Source organism: Bos indicus x Bos taurus, chromosome 11, assembly GCF_003369695.1.
Source record: "Bos indicus x Bos taurus breed Angus x Brahman F1 hybrid chromosome 11, Bos_hybrid_MaternalHap_v2.0, whole genome shotgun sequence".
Classification (NCBI taxonomy): Eukaryota; Metazoa; Chordata; class Mammalia; order Artiodactyla; family Bovidae; genus Bos; species Bos indicus x Bos taurus.
Window position 1 is genome coordinate 70,427,550 of NC_040086.1, and position 21,605 is coordinate 70,449,154.

The 21,605-nt window shown below is 49.0% G+C and overlaps 1 protein-coding gene across 1 annotated transcript; it reads left to right on the forward strand.

Moving 5' to 3' along the window:
- The first annotated feature begins 1,892 nt into the window (after positions 1-1,892).
- PCARE (photoreceptor cilium actin regulator) lies at positions 1,893-12,060 on the forward strand. Its single transcript, XM_027555758.1, has 2 exons — positions 1,893-5,791; positions 10,403-12,060. The coding sequence occupies exons 1-2, from the start codon at positions 2,046-2,048 to the stop codon at positions 10,578-10,580; spliced, it is 3,924 nt and encodes a 1,307-aa protein (XP_027411559.1). The 5' UTR covers positions 1,893-2,045; the 3' UTR covers positions 10,581-12,060.
- The last annotated feature ends 9,545 nt before the right edge of the window (positions 12,061-21,605 follow it).

A 21,605-nucleotide genomic window follows, 5' to 3' on the forward strand; every position in this document is an offset into this window, starting at 1 on the left:
TTCCCTTAAGTTCTATTCATAACTGCTCTCCACTGCCCCCACTTTAGCTTCTTTTCCTATCAGTTCAGCTCAGTTCAGTCTCTCAGTTGTGTCTGACTCTTTGCAACCCCATGGACTGCAGCACGCCAGGCTTCCTTGTCTATCACCAATTCCCGGAGCTTACTCAAACTCATGTCCATCAAGTCAGGGATGCCATCCAACCATCTCATCCTCTGTCATCCCCTTCTCCACTCCCCCCACCCCCACCTTCAATCTTTCCCAGCATCAGATTCTTTTCCAGTGAGTCATTTCTTCACATCTGGTGGCCAAAGTATTGGGATTTCAGCTTTAGCATGAGTTCTTCCAATGAATATTCAGGACTGATTTCCTTTAGGATTGACTGGTTGGATCTCCTTGCAGTCCAAGGGACTCTCAAGAGTCTTCTCCAGCACCACACTTCAAAATCACCAATTCTTTGGCACTCAGCTTTCTTTATAGTCCAACTCTCACATCCATACATGACTACTGAAAAAACCATAGCTTTGACTAGATGGACCTTTGTTGGCAAAGTAATGTCTCTGCTTTTTAATATGCTGTCTAGGTTGGTCATAGCTTTCCTTCCAAGGAGCAAGCGTCTTTTAATTTCATCTGCCATGATTTTAGAGCCCAGGAAAATGAAGTCTCTCACTGTTTGCATTGTTTCTCCATCTATTTGCCATGAAGTGATGGGACTGGATGCCATGACTTTAGTTTCTGAATGTTGAGTTTTAAGCCAACTTTTTTACTCTCCTCTTTCACATCAAGAGACTCTTTAATTCTTCTTCACTTTCTGCCATAAGGGTGGTATCATCTGTATATCTAAGGTTATTGATATTTCTCCTGGCAATCTTGATTCCAGCTTGTGCTTCCTCCAGCCCAGCATTTCTCATGATGTACTCTGCATATAAATTAAATAAGCATGGTGACAATATACAGCCTTGGTGTACTCCTTCCCCAATTTGGAACTAGTCTGTTGTTCCATGTACAGTTCTAACTGTTGCTTCTTGACCTGCATAGAGATTTCTCAGGAGGCAGATCAGGTGGTCTGGTATTCCCATCTCTTTAAGAATTTTCCACAGTTTGTTTGTTCTCTTTTCCTATGAGAAAGGTTTAATAAAAAGTGTTTTCCTGTGAGAGCATTGCCTCCCTGAGCAGCTATAGTCCACAGTAACTGGCCTTGAGCCGGTGGTGAGTTTTTCTGCTTTCCCCTCCAGGCCTCCAAGCAATCTACCTTCCTTTTCTAGTGTAAAGGAAAGCCACCTGACCTTCTTTATTCCCTGTCTTATTTAGAGATGTTCACCAGCACTATAAAGTCGTGGTCTATTTTATAAGCCACACAAACAGCAATGCATCACTTCAGTTCCCATCTATTGTGTGTTTTGGGGTCCTCTGGGTAGTAACAGGTTGGAGCCTGCTGTGCCCTTATTAAACTGTGAAGGTCACTTCTCTTTAAGGATCTGTCATCAGTGAGCCCTTTACTTCCTCTCCACAAATGTGTCTCTTCCAGAGCCTTTTGCAATTATGGCTCGTTTCTCTAGGTTTCATATGGCAGGCATCTGAGCAGAATTAAAAGCATAAGCACGTGCAAAAATAATCCGCTTCCCAAGATAGTAAATGCTGAGAAGTTCTATATTAGAACACACTGTGAGTGCTGACTGGCTGGGGCATGATTAACCTAATAGGCTTAAAGTTCCACTTGCCATGCACATCTGTTAGGACACGAGCAACACTCAGAGGCCCATAATCCACGAGACTGAAGTCCTTTAGAATTGCCCTGTTGCTTACTAGCAGCAGAGGGCTCAAACCTTAGAACATCACCAGGAGAGCAGCATTACTACCTCTGCAAGATGGGGCCAAGGAAGTGAAGAGAGCTGGTTGCAAGTTTAGGACATTGCATCGGACTTCAAAGGATTCTGACCTGCAGATTGCCTGGATGGACTAGTAAGACTGCCTTCTGTTTCTATTTTGAATATGATTCTCTGAAAACTGTGAGGGTTGCAGGTGGGAGATGACGACAGGCTGACATCATGGGATGCACACCTTCCCACAGTGATCTTGTTAACAGTGTTGCCAAGAGTGGCATCCAGTTTTTTAAAAAGCCCAAAGCAATTCTGCCAGCACATCAGAGGGCCAGTGAAAGAGGCTCCCTCCCTTTGCTGGTTCAAAGTTCCACCTGCTATGACCCTGGAGGGGGCTCATCACAGGGACAACGGGCAGAAGAGGAACAGCCTAGTCCCAGGTGGACCCAGACCGTGGCTGACAGTCTCTGTCAGCTCACCAGGGATCCCACTGCAGGCAAAGCAAAAGATATGGAGAGACTGATCCCAGAAACCAAAACCTCCCCATCCCAGCTGAACAAATCACAAAGCTGCATGGCTACGGACATTCCATTCAAGAGACAGAGCTCCCATGGGTCACAAGGGGCAGCCTTTTCCGGGGAAGAGAGTGAAGAAAGTATTACCCAGGAGACTTCCAAATGGGCAAAGAGACCAAAGTGTCACAGGTCAAGCAAACAGGGCCATTACCACCAAACCATCCTTCCTGCCCATGAGTCTGAAGACAAGGTGGACTTCCCCGACCCCCTGGTGAAGGCCCACCAGCGCACTTACACCTATCTGCATGCCTGCCTCTCCAAATATGAAGCAGTTCTGAGCATCACCCATCAGGCCACCCAGACCCACGAGCTGCTGCAGCCCATGGTCAGCTTCCTGATGCTGTGTTTTGATGAGGTCAACCAGCTCTTGGGGGAGATCTCCAAGGATGGAGACAAGCTCCTCCAGGAGGTTCGGAAGGATCTGGCTTGGCCGTTGAAGAAAGGAGAGCCCCAGGAGCAGCCAGATCTCCTGCAGCAGCTTCTGCAGTACACAGTCAGCAAGCTGCAGGAGCTCAGCAGCACAGTGGCCTTGCTCACCAGCAGCCTCCTGGAGGGCTCCGGCAGCTACCTCAACGCTGCTGCAGCCCACCTGGGGAACAAGCTGAGCACAAAGAGGGGCGCAGATGAACACCTCCTCAGGGCTCTGGGGCACCTGGAGAGCTTGGCGAGCAGCCACAGCGACCCTGAAGCATGGGATCTACCCCTGTGCTCTGAGGACAGTGGCATCGGTGCAGACAATGAGTCCGTGCAGCTAGCAGACAAGCTGGGCAAGCAAGCCAGCTGGGACTTAGTGCCGGAGGCTGCAGAGTGGAGGCCAGCGATTTCACCCACAGTGGAGGCCAGGCTGTCAGGACACACCTGGCAGCAAAGTCCATTCCGGATGGGTTTAGACGGACCCCAGGACTGCCCACTCTCAAGGCCTCTCACAGCTAAGGTTCATCCAGCAGTGCAGGGTGGATCAGGGAGCCCCTGGTCCTCTGTTGCAGGCCCAGAAAATACTGCCTCCAGGCCTTGGGGGCTAGGCCAAAGTGCTCCGTGTGGTCCCCCTGGGATGGGGACTTCCGGTGAAGCACACCTTTCTAAAGGCTCCAGGTGCATGGACGCTCCATCCTTCAGTGAAGGTGAGGACAGCAGCTCAGAGGAGGAGGAGGACGAAGGGAGCTGCACGAGCCCATGCACCTGGCGGAAAAACGCTTCCCATCCAAGGCCACGGTCTTCACCTGCCAGTGCTGAAAGCCCATTTCAGCCACACCCCCGGAGACTCAGGAGCCCCCAGGCCCGGGAGATGGTTCTGAAGATGAAGGAAGCGATCAGTGAAAAGATCAAGTTTGTTCCTGTGCCCTCTGAGCACCAGGACTGGATGGAGGAAGAGGAGAGGACCACGGTGCCCCCAAGACCCAGCACGGCCAGCGGCAGCAGGAGGGCCCCCTCGAGGCAGAGGAGGTCCCAGTCCGAGGGGTGTCTGAAGAGCCACACAGAAGATACCACCCTCCAGGAGCTGCGGAGGGTCCAGAGGGACCTCAGCCAGAGGCTGGAGGCGTTTTACAGCCTGGGCACCCGATGGCAGGGGCAGAGCCAAGAGCCAGTCATGCAGCCCAGAGCTGCAATGCTGAGGCCTGACAACCGCTGCTGGGTGGTTCCAAGCAGTGCCATCAGCAAGCTAAAGTCATCCTTCACCAAGAACTTCAGCATTTTGCCAAGTCAGGACAAGAGCATCCTGCAGAAGTGCTGCTCCCGCCCTGAGGGAGAACAGCCTGGGCAGGGAAAAGCTGAGGGGCTCCCAAGCATCATCCCACCGGGCGAGAGGGCCCATGAGGCTCCAGCAGTCAGGGACCAGACCATCAGGAGCTGTCCCACCAGAACATCGGTCAAGAAACTCATTGAAACCTTCAGTCCCACCGAGAGTCTAAGGACACTGGGGGATTCCCAGGACTCGGGGCCAAGCCCCTGCCCCAAGAAGTGGGGGGTCCCCAGCATGCCTCCCAGATTCCCCATTTACAGAGGGCTGGCCCCATTGTATCCAAAGCCTCGGATTTCTCCAGCAGTGGGTGGAGAATCTCTCAGGATGGGCCCAGGCTGGAGGCCCTTAGCTCCTACCTTTCCCCCTCTGCTCACAGCTGAAGCAACCAAGAGTGAGGACCTCAACTGGGAAACAGAGGAGAACCCAGAGGATCTCCCTCCACCGCCTCTGGAAATTCTGATGGACCAATCATTCACTTCTCTGGAACCCCCAGAGAGCAACAAGCCGGCAGAGAGCCCCCTTGAAGGGACCCATGTGCCAGGGCTGGGAGGGACTGGCTCTGCCCGGAGAACGTGGGCTTCCCCAAGACTAAGGGTCTCCATGAGCCCCACTGACTTGCTGCCCAGCAAGAGCACCGCCACCCTCACCAGGGCCCGCAGCACAGAACCAGGGAACAGCAAGGGCAGCTGCAATACCGGAAAGCTCGCCTTGGACTTCAACCACCCACCAGCAGCTAGCGGAAACCCAGAGGTGCAGAGCAGCAGGGCGCAGAGTCAGGTACGGGCAGACCGGGCCTCAGGCCTCTCCAAGCCTCCCCGGAAGGTCATCCACTGGCTCCATTCCAGCCACACATCTGGGCAGAACAGGATCTCAGAACCCAGCCTGAGCAGGCCAATGCGGGGACCACATTCTCCTGAGGCCCCAAGGCAGACCCAAGGCCGAAGCCCTGTGCTAGTCAGGAAGGCCTCTCCCACAAGGGCACACTGGACGCCCAGAGTGGACAAGAGGCACTCGGGCCTGCCCTCCACTCACAGATCTGCCCAGCCAAGTGCACCCTGTGTACATGGGTCCCCTAGCCCACCCCTCAGCCCTCCAGTGAGTCCCAGGGGGCTAAGCCCCCCAACAGTGAAGAAACGAGCTTCCCCTCCCCTCCAGCACAAGCTGCACAGCCCTCCCTCAGCAAGCCCACTCGCTCAGCACAAGATCTCCAGTCCCCCTCCCCAGCGCACAGAAGCCGGTTCCCTGGCCTCTGGCCCCTCCCCCTCTCCCCCAGCATCTCCCAGTCAGGGGCCCAAGGAAACACAAGATTCTGAAGACAGTCGGGCAGCCACAGCATCCGGAAACACACGTTCCATTTTCTGCCCAGCCACCTCCTCTCTGTTTGAAGCTAAACTACCATTCTCAACAGTACATCCACTCACCCCATCATCACTGCCCCCTGAAGCTGGGGGGCCTCTTGAGAACCCCACAGGAGGCTGGAGGGGCAGCTCAGGGCCACGAATGAGGACGGATTCACAGCGAGGGACAACTCTGTGTGCCCTGAACCCTCAACCTTTCATCCGAAGGACAGCCTCTGACCCCCGGCCGGGCGTCCGCCTTCACCTGCCTGTCCCGGGCGCCACCAGCAGTGCTTGTGAATCCCAGCATGGCCAGAGCAGGTAAGGAGAGTCCTGTGGTTTGGGGAACAGAGCTGAGGGGCCCTTAGGATCATCTGGGTCAGTAGTTTTCAAACTGTGCTCCAAGAGAAGAACAAGATGGAAAGGGGGTATCAAGATATCTGGTCTCCCAGTGCCCCAACGTGAAGCAACAATTTTTCCTCTGTTACACGTTTCAGGTCCCCATGAAAGATTTCATTGCAAGAGGCTCTGCTGTAATACAAATAAAGTTTAAAACAACCACGTTGGTCCAGCCACATATGCCCCTCATTTCACATGTGGGGAGATTGAGATGAAGCGACTTGGCCCCCAAAGTTGAGTCCTGTTACCTGTCTGGAGCCAGCAGCTTGATTCCTGTCCTTTCTGGTTTACACCAGTAGACCAGCGTCTTAGTGGGAGGTGCTTTGGGTCCCAGGACTTTCTTTAAACTCGTTAAAACCGAGACCCTCAAGGGGCCTTTGTGCATTGCATCTATCGCTTTTTACTGCATTACAATTGAGAGATGTCTAGAGTGTTTATTAATTTTTAAAATGCCCCATTCTACGTTAACATAAATAATATAACGAAAAGTAACTATTTTTTTCACAACAAAAAAAATTGAGTGAGCAGAGTGACACTGTCTTTAGTTTTGCAAACCTCTTTAGTGTGTGGGCTTCACAGAAAGACAGCTGGGTTCTCAGACCTTCATCTGCAGGCAATCTGTTGTGATGTCACACATCCTGTAGTCTGGAAAACTCCACTCTGCATTCATGAAAGAATGAGTGGGAAAGGCACATAACATCTTAATATTGTTATGGACACAGTTTTGACAACTTAGACACAACACCTTCCTTGAAAAGTTCTGGGAGGCAGCCAGGGGACACACGTTAAGAATGGCTGATCCTGGAGGTATTGAGTATAAAAGTTTGGCTTCCTCTTACTCCTGAGGACGCCCAATCCTGCCTCCTTCTCCGTCTCCCCTTTCAGAGTGCATAGAGGAAGAACAAGACTTTCCATGAGCACTGAGCTCGAGAACGCAGGCAGAAGGGCCCCCCTGCCTGCCCTGGGCTGGCTGAGTTCCGAGTGCGCATTTCTCATGAAGGGCGGCTGCTGGGCATGTCCTTGGCCCAGCCACACAGACAGGCCTGGGCAGGCGGCTGTGAGAGGACATGACTCAAAGTATAGCCACTGCCTGGCCGTTGAAAGGACTCATATGGTGATGTGGTTATTTTACAGGATATACAGGGACATGTATCTTTTCTTGAATTGTGGCATGGGGAGAAACGTGTACATCTGAGGTCAGTTAAAGAGGGACTTTTATCAATGTGTCTTGATATCAGATCAGACAAAGCTCAGCCTGCACCAGTCCTTGCTATCTTTTCAGTGCCCACAGTTGTGTAAATCAGAAGTTAATTTCTGCCAGAGTGATACGTGTTACAGACTTCACAGTCTGTCGAGGCGTATATGGTAATTTTTCACAAAGTACTCGGCAGTCAATTTTAAATAAAGATATTATCTCGGGAAAGTTGTGCGTGATTATAGTTATATAAACTTTCCCAGCCACTTGAAAGAAATGAAATATTGATTATTTTTGCACGAATCTTAATGTGACGTTGCTCTTTTCTTAAATCTAAAATGAGCTTCCTACAACACAGTACCTTTCATCTGAGAACCTCTATAAATGTTAATGCATTATTCCTCACACTTGCTACTTACTCAGTGATTAGATTTCTAAAATTGTGCCCTTCAGGAGAAGAGCTTGAGAGAACAGGCACAATAAAATGGCATTAATTAAAAACACTAACATTTTAAAACAGCAGGAGCAATAATAAAGTAACATAAAATTGTTCAAGGAGAAAATACTGCCATTCTCTCAGGCTTCTCCTCAGAATAGGGCAGCCTAAAATGTTGTTTTAGGTCCTGAATTTCAATATGCGGAGAGATGGGGTGGGGTGCGGAGTGATTGTAGCTTGAAAGAGGGAGGAAGAGGAAGATGCATAAACAGGAGCCTTCCCAAGGTCACGTGGAAGGTCACAGAGTGGCTCACACCCATTGCTGTCTCCTGGTCAGACCACACCTCCAAGCTCTTCCAACCTGTGCGACTGTGAGCATGTGATGGAAGCAGTGGGAAAACACTCCTTCCCCAGACACCCTCCACACTCCCCACCCAACCTTTGTAAAGTTGGCATCTGGGAGCAAAAGCCAACCAGCTCTAAGAGCAGGGCGTTTGCAGCTCTGTAGCAGACAAGCATTTTTTCTGCCCTCCTGTGTATGGGAAACAATGCCAGGGAACTGAGCCTGATTTCCCCAAGATCATGCAACAAGTCAGTGCCAGAAAGCCAGGAACTGCTCAGAACAGGCTGTTTCCCCAAGTGGGGACTTGCAGGAGCAGCCCCACCCATAGTATCTTGCAGCCATGGCAGGCTTGCAGGACGCACTGGCCTGCATCTGGTATTGATCTCCCATCTGTCATTCTGTGCTAGGCATGAGCCCCTTTTTTAGAAAACATGATGGTGTTGATATCTTCCCCATCTCGGGGCCCGGGGATTGGGCACAGTCCTTGGAGGCTTCCCCAGGAAGCTCAGTTACTAAGCCTCAACTGTTATTTAAGTATTGAATCCTCTGGTGGAGGCAGCTGTCTCTCTCCAGGTCTCAGTGTGTCCAGACTTGCTCCCCTAAATGCAAACGCAGTGTTTTACTCTCTGCCAGGATAGGACTAGCCAGGCAGGGGCTCTCAGCAGCCATGTTTGCTGGATCCAGAGACCTGGGCAGCCTGCTTCCCTATCAGGTCTGGGAACAGGTGGAGCCACAGCCATACAGCAACTGAAAATATTGACCTCCTGGCCTGAACCTCATGAAGATGTAGGACCTGGCTGGGGATGGAGAAGACACAATGCTAGAACCAAATCCTGTGTCAGACCTCAGTGTCAGCATCCACGGATGCTGGGCACCACAGCCTGTCCCCTGGGCCTGCCCCTCCTGTTCCTGGTAGCCGCTCCCATCCACGGGCAGCAAAGGGTCATGCCTCCCCCCCTCCAAAGGGGCACAGGGAAGACAAACAGTAAGGTGGGAGCTGTTACCCGCACACCACTGGGTCCTGCAGGAACTCATGATGGGGCCAGAGGCTGCCATAGATAAGACTGGCTCTAAGGATCAGAGTGGGTTCCTCACTGCCTGAAAATTATGTATGTCAGCCAATGCCAGTGCCCACCCCGCTCACGCCCATTCCTGCCACCCTGATCTGGTCAGGGTCCAAACTCAAACTTGTCCTCTGCTGGTTGGATATCCCACGTAAGTCTAAGGATGCAGAGCCGAGCACACTCCTAATACAGTCAGGAAGGTCCTGCTGTGGGCAGAGAGAAGGGCTTCTGGTCTGTGCACATGGAGAGCTGGGTCTCGTCCTGGCCCTGGGGTAGTGGATGGAGAGGCTCGGAGCCTCAGGTGCCATATGACAGAGTGGTCCTTCAGGTCCCTTGCGGGCGTGAATTTCTGGTCATGCTACAAAAGAGTACCGGTGACAGCTGACTACTTATTGAGTGCCTATGGTGTGCTGGGTGGTGTGTGGAGAGTTTTCCATGCTTCATCCAATACTGAAACCTTTGAGTGTCCTGTGAGATGAGTATCATTATTACCTCGTTTTGACGAAAAAGGAAACTGAGAATCAAGGCGATTAATCAACACTCTCCAGGTCACACAGTTAGTAAGTGGAAGGGCCAGGGCGGGAACCTAAACCGACAACTCCACCTTCCATGCAGTTGTTACAGGACTAGCCTGGCTGCCCGTGGCCAGGGTGGCTCTCTGAGCTGGCTCCCCATCTGGCCTAGGCTTGCTCCATGCTTGGGACCACCCTCCATTCTGTGCTGCCAGAGCACACTGGGTGGCACTCTTTGTTCAGAGCCCCTTCACTGTGGCACTCAGCAGCTGGGAAGCTCTGTCTTATTCAAAGGCCAGGTCTGGGCCAAGCAGTTTTCATTTTATCCTGTTCAGGAAAAGGGTGGCAGCAGAGCAAAGCTGGGTTGTTTTTGCATTTGTTTTATTTTGGTTTTTGCTGTTATCGTTGGTGTTGCTTTTATTTTTAATTCAACTAGCTAAGCCTAGCCCTTTATGGAATAAGAAGTGGTGGTTCAGATGGTAGAGAATGTGCCTGTGATGTGGGAGATCTGGGTTTGATTCCTGGGTCAGGAAGATCCCCCGGAGGAGGGCATGGAAACCCACTCCAGTATTCTAAACTGGAGAATCCCATGGACAGAGGAGCCTGGCAGGTTATAGTCTGTGGGTCGCAGAGTCAGACACGACTGAGCAACTAACACTTTAAAACAAAACAAAATAAAAGCCTGAGTTGAGGGATCTGTTTTGTCCAGAGCTGCAGGATCTGATTGTGCCAGGAAAAAACAAGACTCAGCCTGTCCTCCGAAACGCCAGGAGCATGGCTCCCATGGTGCCCCACCAGAGGAGACACCCACAAGGACAGCACCAGCAGGCAAAGCTGATACAGAAAGGCAGAGGCCTGGCACAAGGGCCCACCAGGTCTGTGGGTGACACAGACAGGAGGGCTAGAGAGAGACAGAATGGAGAGGGGGCGGGGCCAGAAGCAACGAGGAGGGTTTGACTGGCACCTATGCTTTCTCTCTGCAGCGGCAGCGAGGAGAGCCCCAAGGACACAGAGCCATGGAAAAGCCCCTGTGGCCTAGAACTGAAGGGCAACAGCAGGGGTGTGCCATCCCCAGAGCTCTGTGTGCTGGGCCACGGGTTGCAGCGAGAGGCCAGTGTGGGCCATGCCCAGGACAAGTCCCAGCAGAAGGAAGTGACCTGACGGGCTGCCACCTGAGTGACACTGATGTCAGTCACCCCAGAAAGCAAGGGTGACAGCCAAGCGTTAGCCCCAAAGAGGGTAGGCCAACCAGACTCCTGCTGAGATGCAGGAAAGGCCTGGAAGGGGCACTGCCCGAGGGGTCTGCAAATTCTGAACAACTACTGTGCAGCCCTGGGTCCTGGTTTGCCTCGAGGGTCAAAGATCAACTATCAACATGGACTCCACAATTATACTCTTTAATTCTTCAAGTGTTGGCCTTAATTTCGCAGGAAAATGTATTTCCAGCATGCTTGATGAGCCAGGTGTCCATGAACCCATCTAATTCTCTAAACATTGAAGGGAGCAGACAGCATTCTCCTAGTTTTGCAGCAAGAAAACCAAAGTACCCCCACGCCTACTCACCCTCCAAGTGTCTTGTCTGAACTCACCCAGCTAGGAAGAGCAGGAAAAATTGCACAGGTGTGCCTGGCACTAGAATCTATTATCTTTCATTACTTTTTTTTAAACATTCCATTGCCCTTGACTATCACATCATTCCCTTTGCCTAAAGCATGCACTTACTTGTACAAACAGAAAGCTTTTTTAAGGTTAAAAAGTGGCACGGCATCCAAATATCCATTATGAGCTCTGCTGAGAAGCTGATTGCTCCAGACATAAGAAGCCTGAGGTGAGATTAAGACACACAGCTCTACCTACCCTCCTTCTTCTGCTTCCCAAGCTCAACTCCAAAGCCCTGAAAGCAAAGCATCCAGCCCATTGGTGCAGTCTTGTTGCCTTTCCAGCTAAGCGTGTCTCAGATGCTCTGTCCTACACACCCACATGCTTCTCAGACTGAGTGGGTACAACCAAGCCTCCCAAACAAGGCAGCCTTTTCTCTGTGCCCCATGAGGACTGAAGCACAGAAGGACATGTGGGTAAGGGGTGCAAATGCGCGCACACACACACACACACAACCAATCTCCCGCAGGGGTTTCTCAGCCAACTTTATTCCCAGTCATCTGCAGACCTTCTGCTGGAGTTGAAATTAAAGTGAAGAGCCATCGTTCATGCCAAAACTCTGCTTCTGCCAATTGAGCTAGATATTTGCGGCAGCTTTTGGAATTTTTCCACTGGAGGCTGTGGCATGCTTTCTATTTAGAAAAAAAATTGCAGTAATTGGGTGATTCAGTGCCAGTGCAGTGGGTTGTCAAAAGACAAGAATTCTCACCCACAGGGTACAGCAAAGGGTCAATCCTCCACCTTTGCTGCAAAGCTGATTTTTTAAGTTTGGAAAATATTAAAGTCTTCAAGCCCTGTGTTGTTGCAGTGGATCATGACTCAAGAACGTGTTAAACTGGGTCCTGAGAATTCAGCTACCTCCCCCATGGACAGGCTGAAGCTCTAAATAAGGGAATCCCTCCTTTACCTGTTCAGATACTCAGACAGAGGTGACAGGGATCATCTCTTCCAAGGCATCCAAGAAAGTGTTGATGAGACTACCACGAGGGGCCACAACTTGCCCCTCTGTTGGGAAATGCCTGTGAACGCCCACCGTGAGATCGTGTTTGCCGTGTATCTGCTCTAATCCTCAGAGCAGAACTCAGGCCACTGTGGGGTGGAGTCACACCCCAGGCAGGAGGGTGGATCCTGGGAACTGCCTAGGCTGCAGGAAACCCTGGAAGTTTAAAGCCACCCAAGCAGGCAGGCCCTGGGTAAGTGTGTGAGAGCAGCCAGCTTCAGGGAACTTGTTTGAGGTAGGGATAAAACTTGTTCAGGACATCTCCCTGCATGGTTAGGCTGGCAGCATGCTGCCGAGGGTTGGGCCCCTATCATAGGCAAGCTTTCAGGAGGCAAGCAGTGTGGAGCCATCCAGCCTAGTGGTAAGAACTGGTCAGAAGGGGTCCTGCCCTGTCCGAGGTTTCGAGGCTGGCTTCCCGGAGGTCTAAAGAAACAACATAGAACCCCAGCTGCCAGGATATGAGACAGGGACCCAGCTGATGAAACTGGATGCTACGTGGGGACATAAACCCAGCAATGACAAGTCTAGTGATAGGATGAGAATGGGAAGCAAGATCTGAAAGAATGGAAAGTGAGGCTGATTTCCAGCCCGGGCCCTGCCACCCTCCCCCAAAAGGCCTTATCTTAGAGATTTTTGGCTGGTTTGAGTGTGGAGGGGTGGGAGGTGGGCTGAGTGTACCCAGCTGCAGTGATATGAGGAAAAAGTGGGCAGCTAGGAGCCAGGGAGCATATTGTGTAATGGAGGAGGCTCAGTATCTGATAGAATGCCCTGAAAAGGTCTGGAATGAACCACTGCTGCCTTCATGAGGGTGCCTGGCAGGTGGTTCTGTAAGAGGAGAGCCCCACCCCCATGAAAGCTAGGCTGGTAAAATAGCAGCCAACACCCACCCCTCCTGTCTGTCCTGCAGGCAGCAGTAGAGGGATCCAGGGCACCCAGGATTCCTGCCATCAGAAGTGAAGCAGCTGATGAGTTTTCCTCCCCCTACCTCCACTGAGCACCTGCTGTGCCAGGACAGGGCCAGGCTACCGCCATATATTCTCATATGTCATATAATGAGAGACCCAGAAACCTCTAGGCCCAGGCAGCAGGGGCAATGAACTAGTATAGCCATCAAGATGCCCAAGGACCCAAAGGCTTCAAGAATCCTGTCATCTTCCAGGAGAGTGGCAAAGGGGAGGGGTTGCTGAGGCCAAAGAGCTAGGGGTCAGTAAAGGTCTAAGATGAAGCAGTGCCAAGCTGGCCCAGGGGCAGATGAGCCAAAGATGTGTTTGGCTATCCCAACCCAACTATCCCAACTACGAGTTTCCCTTGTGGCTCAGAATCCTGGTAAAGAATCTTCCTACAATGTGGGAGACCCTGGTTCAACCCATGGTTAGGGAGGATCCCCTAGAGAAGGGAACAGCTACCCACTCCAGTATTCTGGCTGGAGAATTCCATGGACTGTATAGTCCATGCAGTCGCCAAGAGTCAGATACAACTGAGCGACTTTCACTTACCTTCCACTCACTCATCCCAACTACTGCATTCAGCCCAAATTACATTCTGAATTAAACTCTGTAAAAATAAATTAAATCCACCCCATTGAACCACTTGTGTGAAAATCCATTGTTTCACCTTTCTTGTGGCCAGGCCTTTCCTCAAACCTGTGTCTTTGGCTCTGCCTTGGAAAAAACTCACTGTTGGTGGCCATGTGGGGCAAGCCCAGCTCTAGAGCTTCTCAGATGGGTCACTCTTACCCGCCTTCTCCCGGTGCCTAAGACCTGCGTCCGTGTTGGGGCCAACCCACTTCCTGTCCTCTAGGGGAAGGGAGAGCAGAGATTTTTTGTTTTGTTTTGTCTTTTTTAATTAATTAAGCCAATGGACCCAACCTGTTAAAGACTTATGAGTCTGTTCTTTTTCTTCATAGTTAGAAACCAAGAAGGAATATTGAGTATAAAGGCAAAGCAAGTCCACATAGATTCATTTAAGGGGTGCATATCATACCCAGATTCTTCTTGGGGCCAACTCCTTTTCTTCTTGGAGGATGGGACGGCCATCCTCCATGCCCATGGGGACCCCAGAGCTGTGGAGAGGGAGGTGTTCAGCCCCCTCTTTATCCAACTCGTTAGTAATATAGCAAAGAGTACTGCCCCAAGGGAGAACCACAGTTTCCTAGTTCTGCCAAAAGGATTCATGGAGTAAAAAAGGTAAATATAATATTTAAGTGGAATAGTGATAGCTTTTTGCAAATATAAAAACAATCTTCAGAATGAAATATAACTTCCTTCCATAGCTTGGGTCTGTGTGGTTCTTTACTATAAGCATGATCTATATTCCTTCCTCGCATCATATACCCAGTCCAGAACCTAAAATAACCCACGTTGATAGGAAATTCAGGGCAGACACAGACCAAAGAGACTTTACTTTCATTGTGAAGAGCTTACGTTTGACAAGACTTGCCTCATAAACCCTACAAGGTGAATGAAAGGGATTTTGAGAAATATACTCTTCTTTCCTAAAATAACCCAGTATTTTTGTATGTATCAGGGGAGCTGGTGCCACGAATTATTAAGTGTCAACATGCTTGTCAATTAATCATCTGATTGACTGTATATAGGCTGCCAACACCCACTCTTATCTGCCAAAGCAAACTTATCAAAGGTAATATATTTTTAAGTAGCCCTACATCAAAGTCTGTTGAACTGCCATAAAGTAAATGTGTTTCAAGCCTATATTAACAGAACATGTTATACTGCACTATGGGTTCCTCCTTGTACTACCAGAAGTTTAAATAAAGTTCCATCAATCCATTCAGACAGTTTTATGAAATGTAATTAAAGATGCATTGCACACGCAAAGGAGCAAACAGTTAATTCACTCGGGACTCTAATTCAATTTTATGGAGGACCCTGGATGCTGCTGGCTTGATTACACTCATGGACTTCAGAAGGTAACTTTACCATAGTCTGTGGGCCTGGCATCAGGTGACTGAAGAAGTTGACCACCCTGGTAGTCTGGGTTCCAAATGCTGTAATTTCAGACATCCTTGAAGTCTGGCACCCAAGGCAACAGTCTGACCGGAAAGCAACAATTCTAAGGACTGAGGTAATGCCCCTAGACAAACCAGACGGGCCTGAAGCGACGGACGCAGAACAGAACGGAAGCAGAAGGAGAAAGAAGGGAGGAAGTGGTGAATGTGATCCTTGCCCTGGGAGCCAAACTCTCCCTCCCCTCCTGGTTGGGCTGGAGACCTGACACCTCCGTTGACCCGCCCTGTGACCTGGCTTTACAGGCTCATTTCTTCATCTACCAGGCAGTAATAACAACGCTAACCAACTAATCCTGCCATCTGTAAGACATGAGCAAACCTGCCTTTTCTAAACCATCTTTGGAGCCATCTGGGGGGACTGAAGTCGTAAGCCCTCTGTCATCTTTGTTTTTGGTCTTCAGTTCTGCCGTCTCCGCATGCTAAGATTCTGATTAAGAAAAGAACTCAGGACCATTTCCCCCTCCTAGATCTGTGCTTTGATCCTTAGAGAGAGATAAAAACAGCTGTCAAACTCCACTAGAATTGACTTCCTTCTTTGAAGAATTCCGTGTCTTTCAAAGTGAAAAGACTTTAAAACATTTTGCTGGCAATCGCAACTACATATGTCAAACATACCAAACAGGGGAAAAGCAAATTAAGCTTCTGAATCTCCCATTTATTCCCACATTGAGTTGTAAGTGATCTGTCAGTCAGCTGGTAGGAATGACTGGCATGTCTTCAGAATAGCAGGTTTTACTGGGATAAGACTAGAGTTAATCATAATTATTTTTTTGTAACACTCTACTTTTTCAAAATACAATTATCTACATTGTTTCATTAGATCTTTGGGGGCAAAAAATCCTAGGAGATGAACAAAGTCAGTATTTTTTCACTGCCTTTTACAAATGGAGTAAAAGAGAGGCTGAGAGATGTCAGATGTTTTCCTCCAAAGACACACTGTCAGCCTGTGGCAAAGAAAGTCCCCTATTCTCTGGCCAGAGAGAATTGCAACATTGCAACAATGTTCAGATTATTCTGGGGAACAGTCTAGGAAAACCACAAACTTCTCTGGAAGAAATTCTGTTTTCTCCAACTTTTACAGAAAGGAAATTATGTTTCATATCCAGCCAAAGTCTAGCTATAGCGCTAGCCATTCCTATTAAACTAACTTAGATGGAAACTCAAAATTTCCAAGAAAATTTAAAAAAATAATAATCCCCTCTATGCACCTCAACCACATAAAACTCTCCCTGGCATTAAGGAAAAAAAAGCATTTTCAAAAAATATTTGTTGCTCATTGCCATGACCCCCAGAGTGGGCTTCCAGGTGAAGCCTTCTGGCAGGAGCAGACGAAGCCTTACTCTGGAGACACCTCTTCTACTTTATTGTCAGTGTCCCAGAGCAGTAAAAAACTGCTGGATGAGACAAAAAGGAAATACAGCCCCTGAGAAACAAATTGCCTTCATGAAAATTATTTATCTGGCTTTTTTTTTTTTTTTTTTTCTCCTTTGGAAGGGGAAAGGATTGGCTATGTTTACAAAACCTGGTGATATGTTAAAGCTTTGGTTCAGTTAACAGCTTCTGACAACAGCCCACAGAGGTGCTGAATCACTTTCTGGATGTAAAAATTCTCAAGGAGAACCCAAGGTGACGCTAATAATAGCCGTCAACCCACAGAGAGGTAATTATACAGCTGTGATTAAAGCAAAACAAAACCTTCAAATGTTGTAACTTTTTTCACTGGAACACCAGGTGGTAGGATACAGAGAAACCATAATGCCCTCTGAGTAAGCCCCAGTGACGATACGGACCAAACTGGGCCCCCTGAATGATCCCTGACTCAGAAATGCCCACCTGATGAGCAATCTGTACACACAGTGATGCTGCCCTGCCAGCCTGTGCAGGGACTCCTGAAGCCCTGCTGAGAACAGGCAATCAGGACACTGCTTCTGCAACCTGTCTGATCCTGGGCAGATCAGACTCCCAGGTGCCTCACTCCAGGGACAGGTCTATAGCTGAGAATAAAAATCTGATTTTTAACAAGCACCTTGCTTCCTGTCTCCCTCCCTTCTCCAGTCTCCATGGCTCTTCCCAAACAAAGGTTTCATCAACTGCATTTGAGAAATACTGACTTAGGGATGCTCATTCCCAAGTGTGGACTAGTCTGGGACCCTAACGACCACTCAGAGCACTGAAGCTGTGGCTCAGGTGCTTCAGAGTGTGTAAGGATAACCGAGGTTTCTGATTCAGTTGGCCTGGAGTATGACCCAAGGGTCCCCCCTTTAACAAGCATTAGAGATACTGCTGTTGCCAGCAGGCCATGGTCCACATGGTGTCTACACCTTCCCCAGGACAACAGCCTCCAATAATGATGGCATACCTGAAACCTTCCCCTTTTCCCAATCTTCTGCCTGCCCTTGAACCTCTGCCAAAGCACGAGATCTTGCCAAAACACTGCCTGGCTATAGCAAGCTCTGAATAAAGAGTCTTTGTACTTCTCATTTGGTTGGTCTTCATTGATTTCCACACTTCCTATCCCACACGCACAAGATTGATAAGGGAAGATCAGAGAGGTTGACAAGTGGCTCCAAGGCCACGCACCAGAAGCAACAGTGCCTGAACTTGAGTCTAGCCTGACTCCAGTACCTGGCCTCCATCAGTCTCGGTCCCCAGCCAGGACACCCCAGGGCTGCCAGGTGGGGATAGCTGACAGGCCAGACACCCACAGGGCCAAAGCCATTGCTGCTTTCTACTCCTCTGATTTTACTGTGATTTCAGAATTTGGTCACCCATTAGAATCACTTGAGAAAAGAGAAGACAGAAAAGAAATGGGAAAAGAAACTGTGAGATACACACACACACACACACACACACACACCCCGGAATACCATTTAGTCACGAGAAAGAAGGAAACCCTGCCATCTGCAACAACTTGAATGAAACTTCAGGGCATTATGCAAAGTGAAATGTCAGATAGAGAAAGATAAATACTCCATGATTTCACTTACATGTGGAACCAAAAAAGGTGAATTCAAAAAACAGACAGTAGAATGGTGGTTACCAGGGGCTGAGGAGGTAGGGGGCAGGGGCAGGGGGCTGTGCTATGGGGAGATATTAATCAAATTGTATAAATTTCTAGTTATAAGGCTAATAAATTCTGGGAATCTAACATACAACATGGCTATTACTGCTAATTATTCTGTGTTATATAGATGACTGTTACCAAGAGAGTAAATATTAAATGTTCTCAACACACAAAAACAGTAGTGATTGTGTGACCAGATGGACGTTTTAGTTAATGCTATGGTGGTAATCATTTTGCAATATATAAATGTATCAAACAATACGTTGTGAAACCAAGACTAGTCATCAGTTAGACCCATTAAATTATAACTTGCTTAATAAATAATAACTGTAACCTGGCTTTACGGACTAAGCTCACTTCAATTGTTTTTACAAAAACTTGTGTGTCTTCCAAGCATTATGTATTATTGTTTGCCCAAGTTGTTTTTCAGGAACTTGGAGTCAGCTGTTGCCCAGCTCAAGCCAGTTAAGACTGGTTGGGACCACCCATCCTCCAAATGGGCATGTGTAAATGTCATGACCTCTTGATGTCACAGGGCCAAAAACTACACTCTCAGAACATGCTAAGGCCATCGTCTTTTGAACATGTGTCCCACTCCAGTATTCTTGCCTGGAAAATCCCATAGACGGAAGAGCCTGGTAGGCTGCAGTCCATGGGGTCGCTAAGAGTCGGACACGACTGAGCGACTTCACTTTCATTTTTCACTTTCATGCATTGGAGAAGGAAATGGCAACCCACTCCAGTGTTCTTGCCTGGAGAATCCCAGGGACGGGGGAGCCTGGTGGGCTGCCGTCTCAGGGGTGGCACAGAGTTGGACACGACTGAAGTGACTTCACAGCAGCAGCAGCAGCCCATGAAGAAGCATGTAGCTTAGTTGAACCTGCACAGAGCAACAGTCTTGTATCTCCAGTCTCCAATCACCCTTCCCCACACTCCCCATGCCTCAGACCATCACCACCCCCCCACCCTCCCACCCACCCCTCTCACTTCTGTATCCTGCAAACATGTATACCTGTGGCGGATTCATTTCAATATTTGGCAAAACCAATACAATATTGTAAAGTTTAAAAATAAAATAAAATTTTTTAAAAAATAAAAATTTTTTAAAAATAAAAGTTCAAAAAATAAATAAATAAATAAACAAAAACAGAAAAAGCAGCTGCCTTGGCCCTACCCCATATGGATTGAATCAAAACCCCCACGGGCGGGCCCAAACCTCAGCATTTTTTCAGATCTCACTGGATGATTCTGAAGTGTAATCAGAATGGAGAAACATTTCTTCACTCAGGAGACAAGAAATGAAGCAGGGAAGAGAGAATAAGAGAAGTGGAGCCTGTAAGAAAATGTCAAAAACTCCCAAGCAAGGAAGACAAGCCTTTGTTCCTTGATTCTGACACTGGAGAAAGAGAAAGTAAGACAGACAGAGAGAGAGAAAAAAGCTCTTCCATTGCTCAAGGCTGTATTCCCACCCCAAGGGCATCTTGTAAGTAGAGCTCCTGGCTGCACACAACCAAGCAAAGAATGGAGTGGGCTCTGCTCAAACCCGCCATGTTTTCAGGACAGTCTTCATTCCCAATAAGCCTCATTCTTCCAGGCACTCCTGACAGGCCCAGGTTACTAATAAACTGTCTTCCCTTTGCTTTAAAAGTAATGATTCAGGAACTTTTTTTTTTTTTAATTGGATTATAGTTGCTCTACCACGTTTCGCCAGCCTCTGCTGTGCAATGAAGTGAGTCAGCTGTATATGTACATAGGCCCCTCCCTCTTGGATCTCCCTCCCACGCTGCTCCATCCCATCTCACCAGGTCATCACAGAGCTGGGCTCCCTGTGCTGTCCAACAGGTTCCCACTAGCTGGGTGCTTTACACATGGCAGTACACCAATCACAATCTCCTGGCTTATTTCCACCCCACTGCCCCACCCTGTGTCCACACATCCATTCCCTACATCCACCTCTCTATTCTTGCAAATAGGATCATCTCTACCATTTTCCTAGGTTCCACATAATTTCCTGAGGCACCCAGAAGCATCCAGCCCCTCCCCACTGATTTGTGCCAGGAGTGTCACCCACAGAGCCCAGCTGCCCAGAGACTAGATTAAATCCTAAGATAGTGAAGGAAAAAAAAAAAACCACACATAAAGATTTATTCTTTGCTTTTCAGATGTTTTCAGTTAAACACCCAACTATGAGGATGGGTACAAAGTATAGGAGATGGAAAGCTTCCGGTTTGAAGACAGAAGGCAGAACAAGTGCAGGAAGACAGGGCAATGTCTCTGAGTTTAACTTCTGCCTTCAAAATCCCTCAGCTCCTACAGTTCTATCGGGCTTCCCAGGTGGCGCTAGTGGTAAGGAACCCACCTGCCAATGCTGGAGACATAATAGGCTCGGGTTCCATCCCTGGGTCAGGAAGGTCTTCTTGAGGAGGGCAGGGTAACCTACTCCAGTATTCTTGCCTGGGAAATCCCATGAGCAGAGGAGCCTGGCAGGCTAGGGCTACAGTTCATGGGGTCACAAAGAGTCGGACACAACTGAAGCAACTTAGCACGAATGTCTACAGTTATAAAAAAATTCTGGAATGTTCTGACAGGCTCTAGGAACTTTTTTTTTCTTAAAAAAAATTTTAGCTCCTCAACCAGGGATTGAATCCTCACCCCGTGCATGGGAAGGTGAAGTCTTAACCACTGGATGCCAAGGAAGTCCCTAAGGCTCTAGGATCTGGACCAGCAGAAAAAGTCAGTCTCCCAACCAAACCGAAAAAGCCTACTTAGAGTCCAAGCAGACTCAATTAATTAAATTGTGTAAAATCAGCCTCTTGGGTATCTTTGATGGGTTCACCAGCTAGCAGGTCTTTAACCTCAGCCAATCAGAATCAACGGGAAAAGGCAATGGCACCCCACTCCAGTACTGTTGCCTGGAAAATCCCATGGACAGAGGAGCCTGGTGGGCTGCAGTCCATGGGGTCGCTAAGAGTCGGACATGACTGAGTGACTTCACTTTCATGTATTGGAGAAGGAAATGGCAACCCACTCCAGTGTTCTTGCCTGGAGAATCCCAGGGATGGGGGAGCCTGGTGGGCTGCCATCTATGAGGTCGCACAGAGTCGGACACGACTGAAGCGACTTAGCAGCAGCAGCAGCAGTCAGAATCAACAAAGGGCGAGGTGGTGCAGGGGGAAGCCCCAGCAAAGGTCACAAGGAGGTGAGAAGCCGCTCAGGCTGGGACTGGAATTACCCACACACTTAAGCCGCCTATTAAAAGCCCAAGTCCCAGGATGACTGCACCACGGCTAGCCTCACCCCAGGGCATTTATGCCAAGGGGAGGGGAGAGCCTAGTTATGCAGTGGCAACACCACATAATGAAAAAGAGGCTTCCCCAGATGGGGGCATCCAGGGGTTTGGAAATAATTGAGTTGGTTCAAAGCTTCCCAGCCTGC

Excerpts from the sequence above, each read along its gene's own strand:
- PCARE (XM_027555758.1), top strand. The coding sequence starts at position 2,046 with ATGGGATGCACACCTTCCCACAGTGATCTTGTTAACAGTGTTGCCAAG. Across the intron at positions 5,792-10,402 it reads TCCCAGCATGGCCAGAGCAG|CGGCAGCGAGGAGAGCCCCA; the intron begins GTAAGGAGAGTC and ends TTCTCTCTGCAG.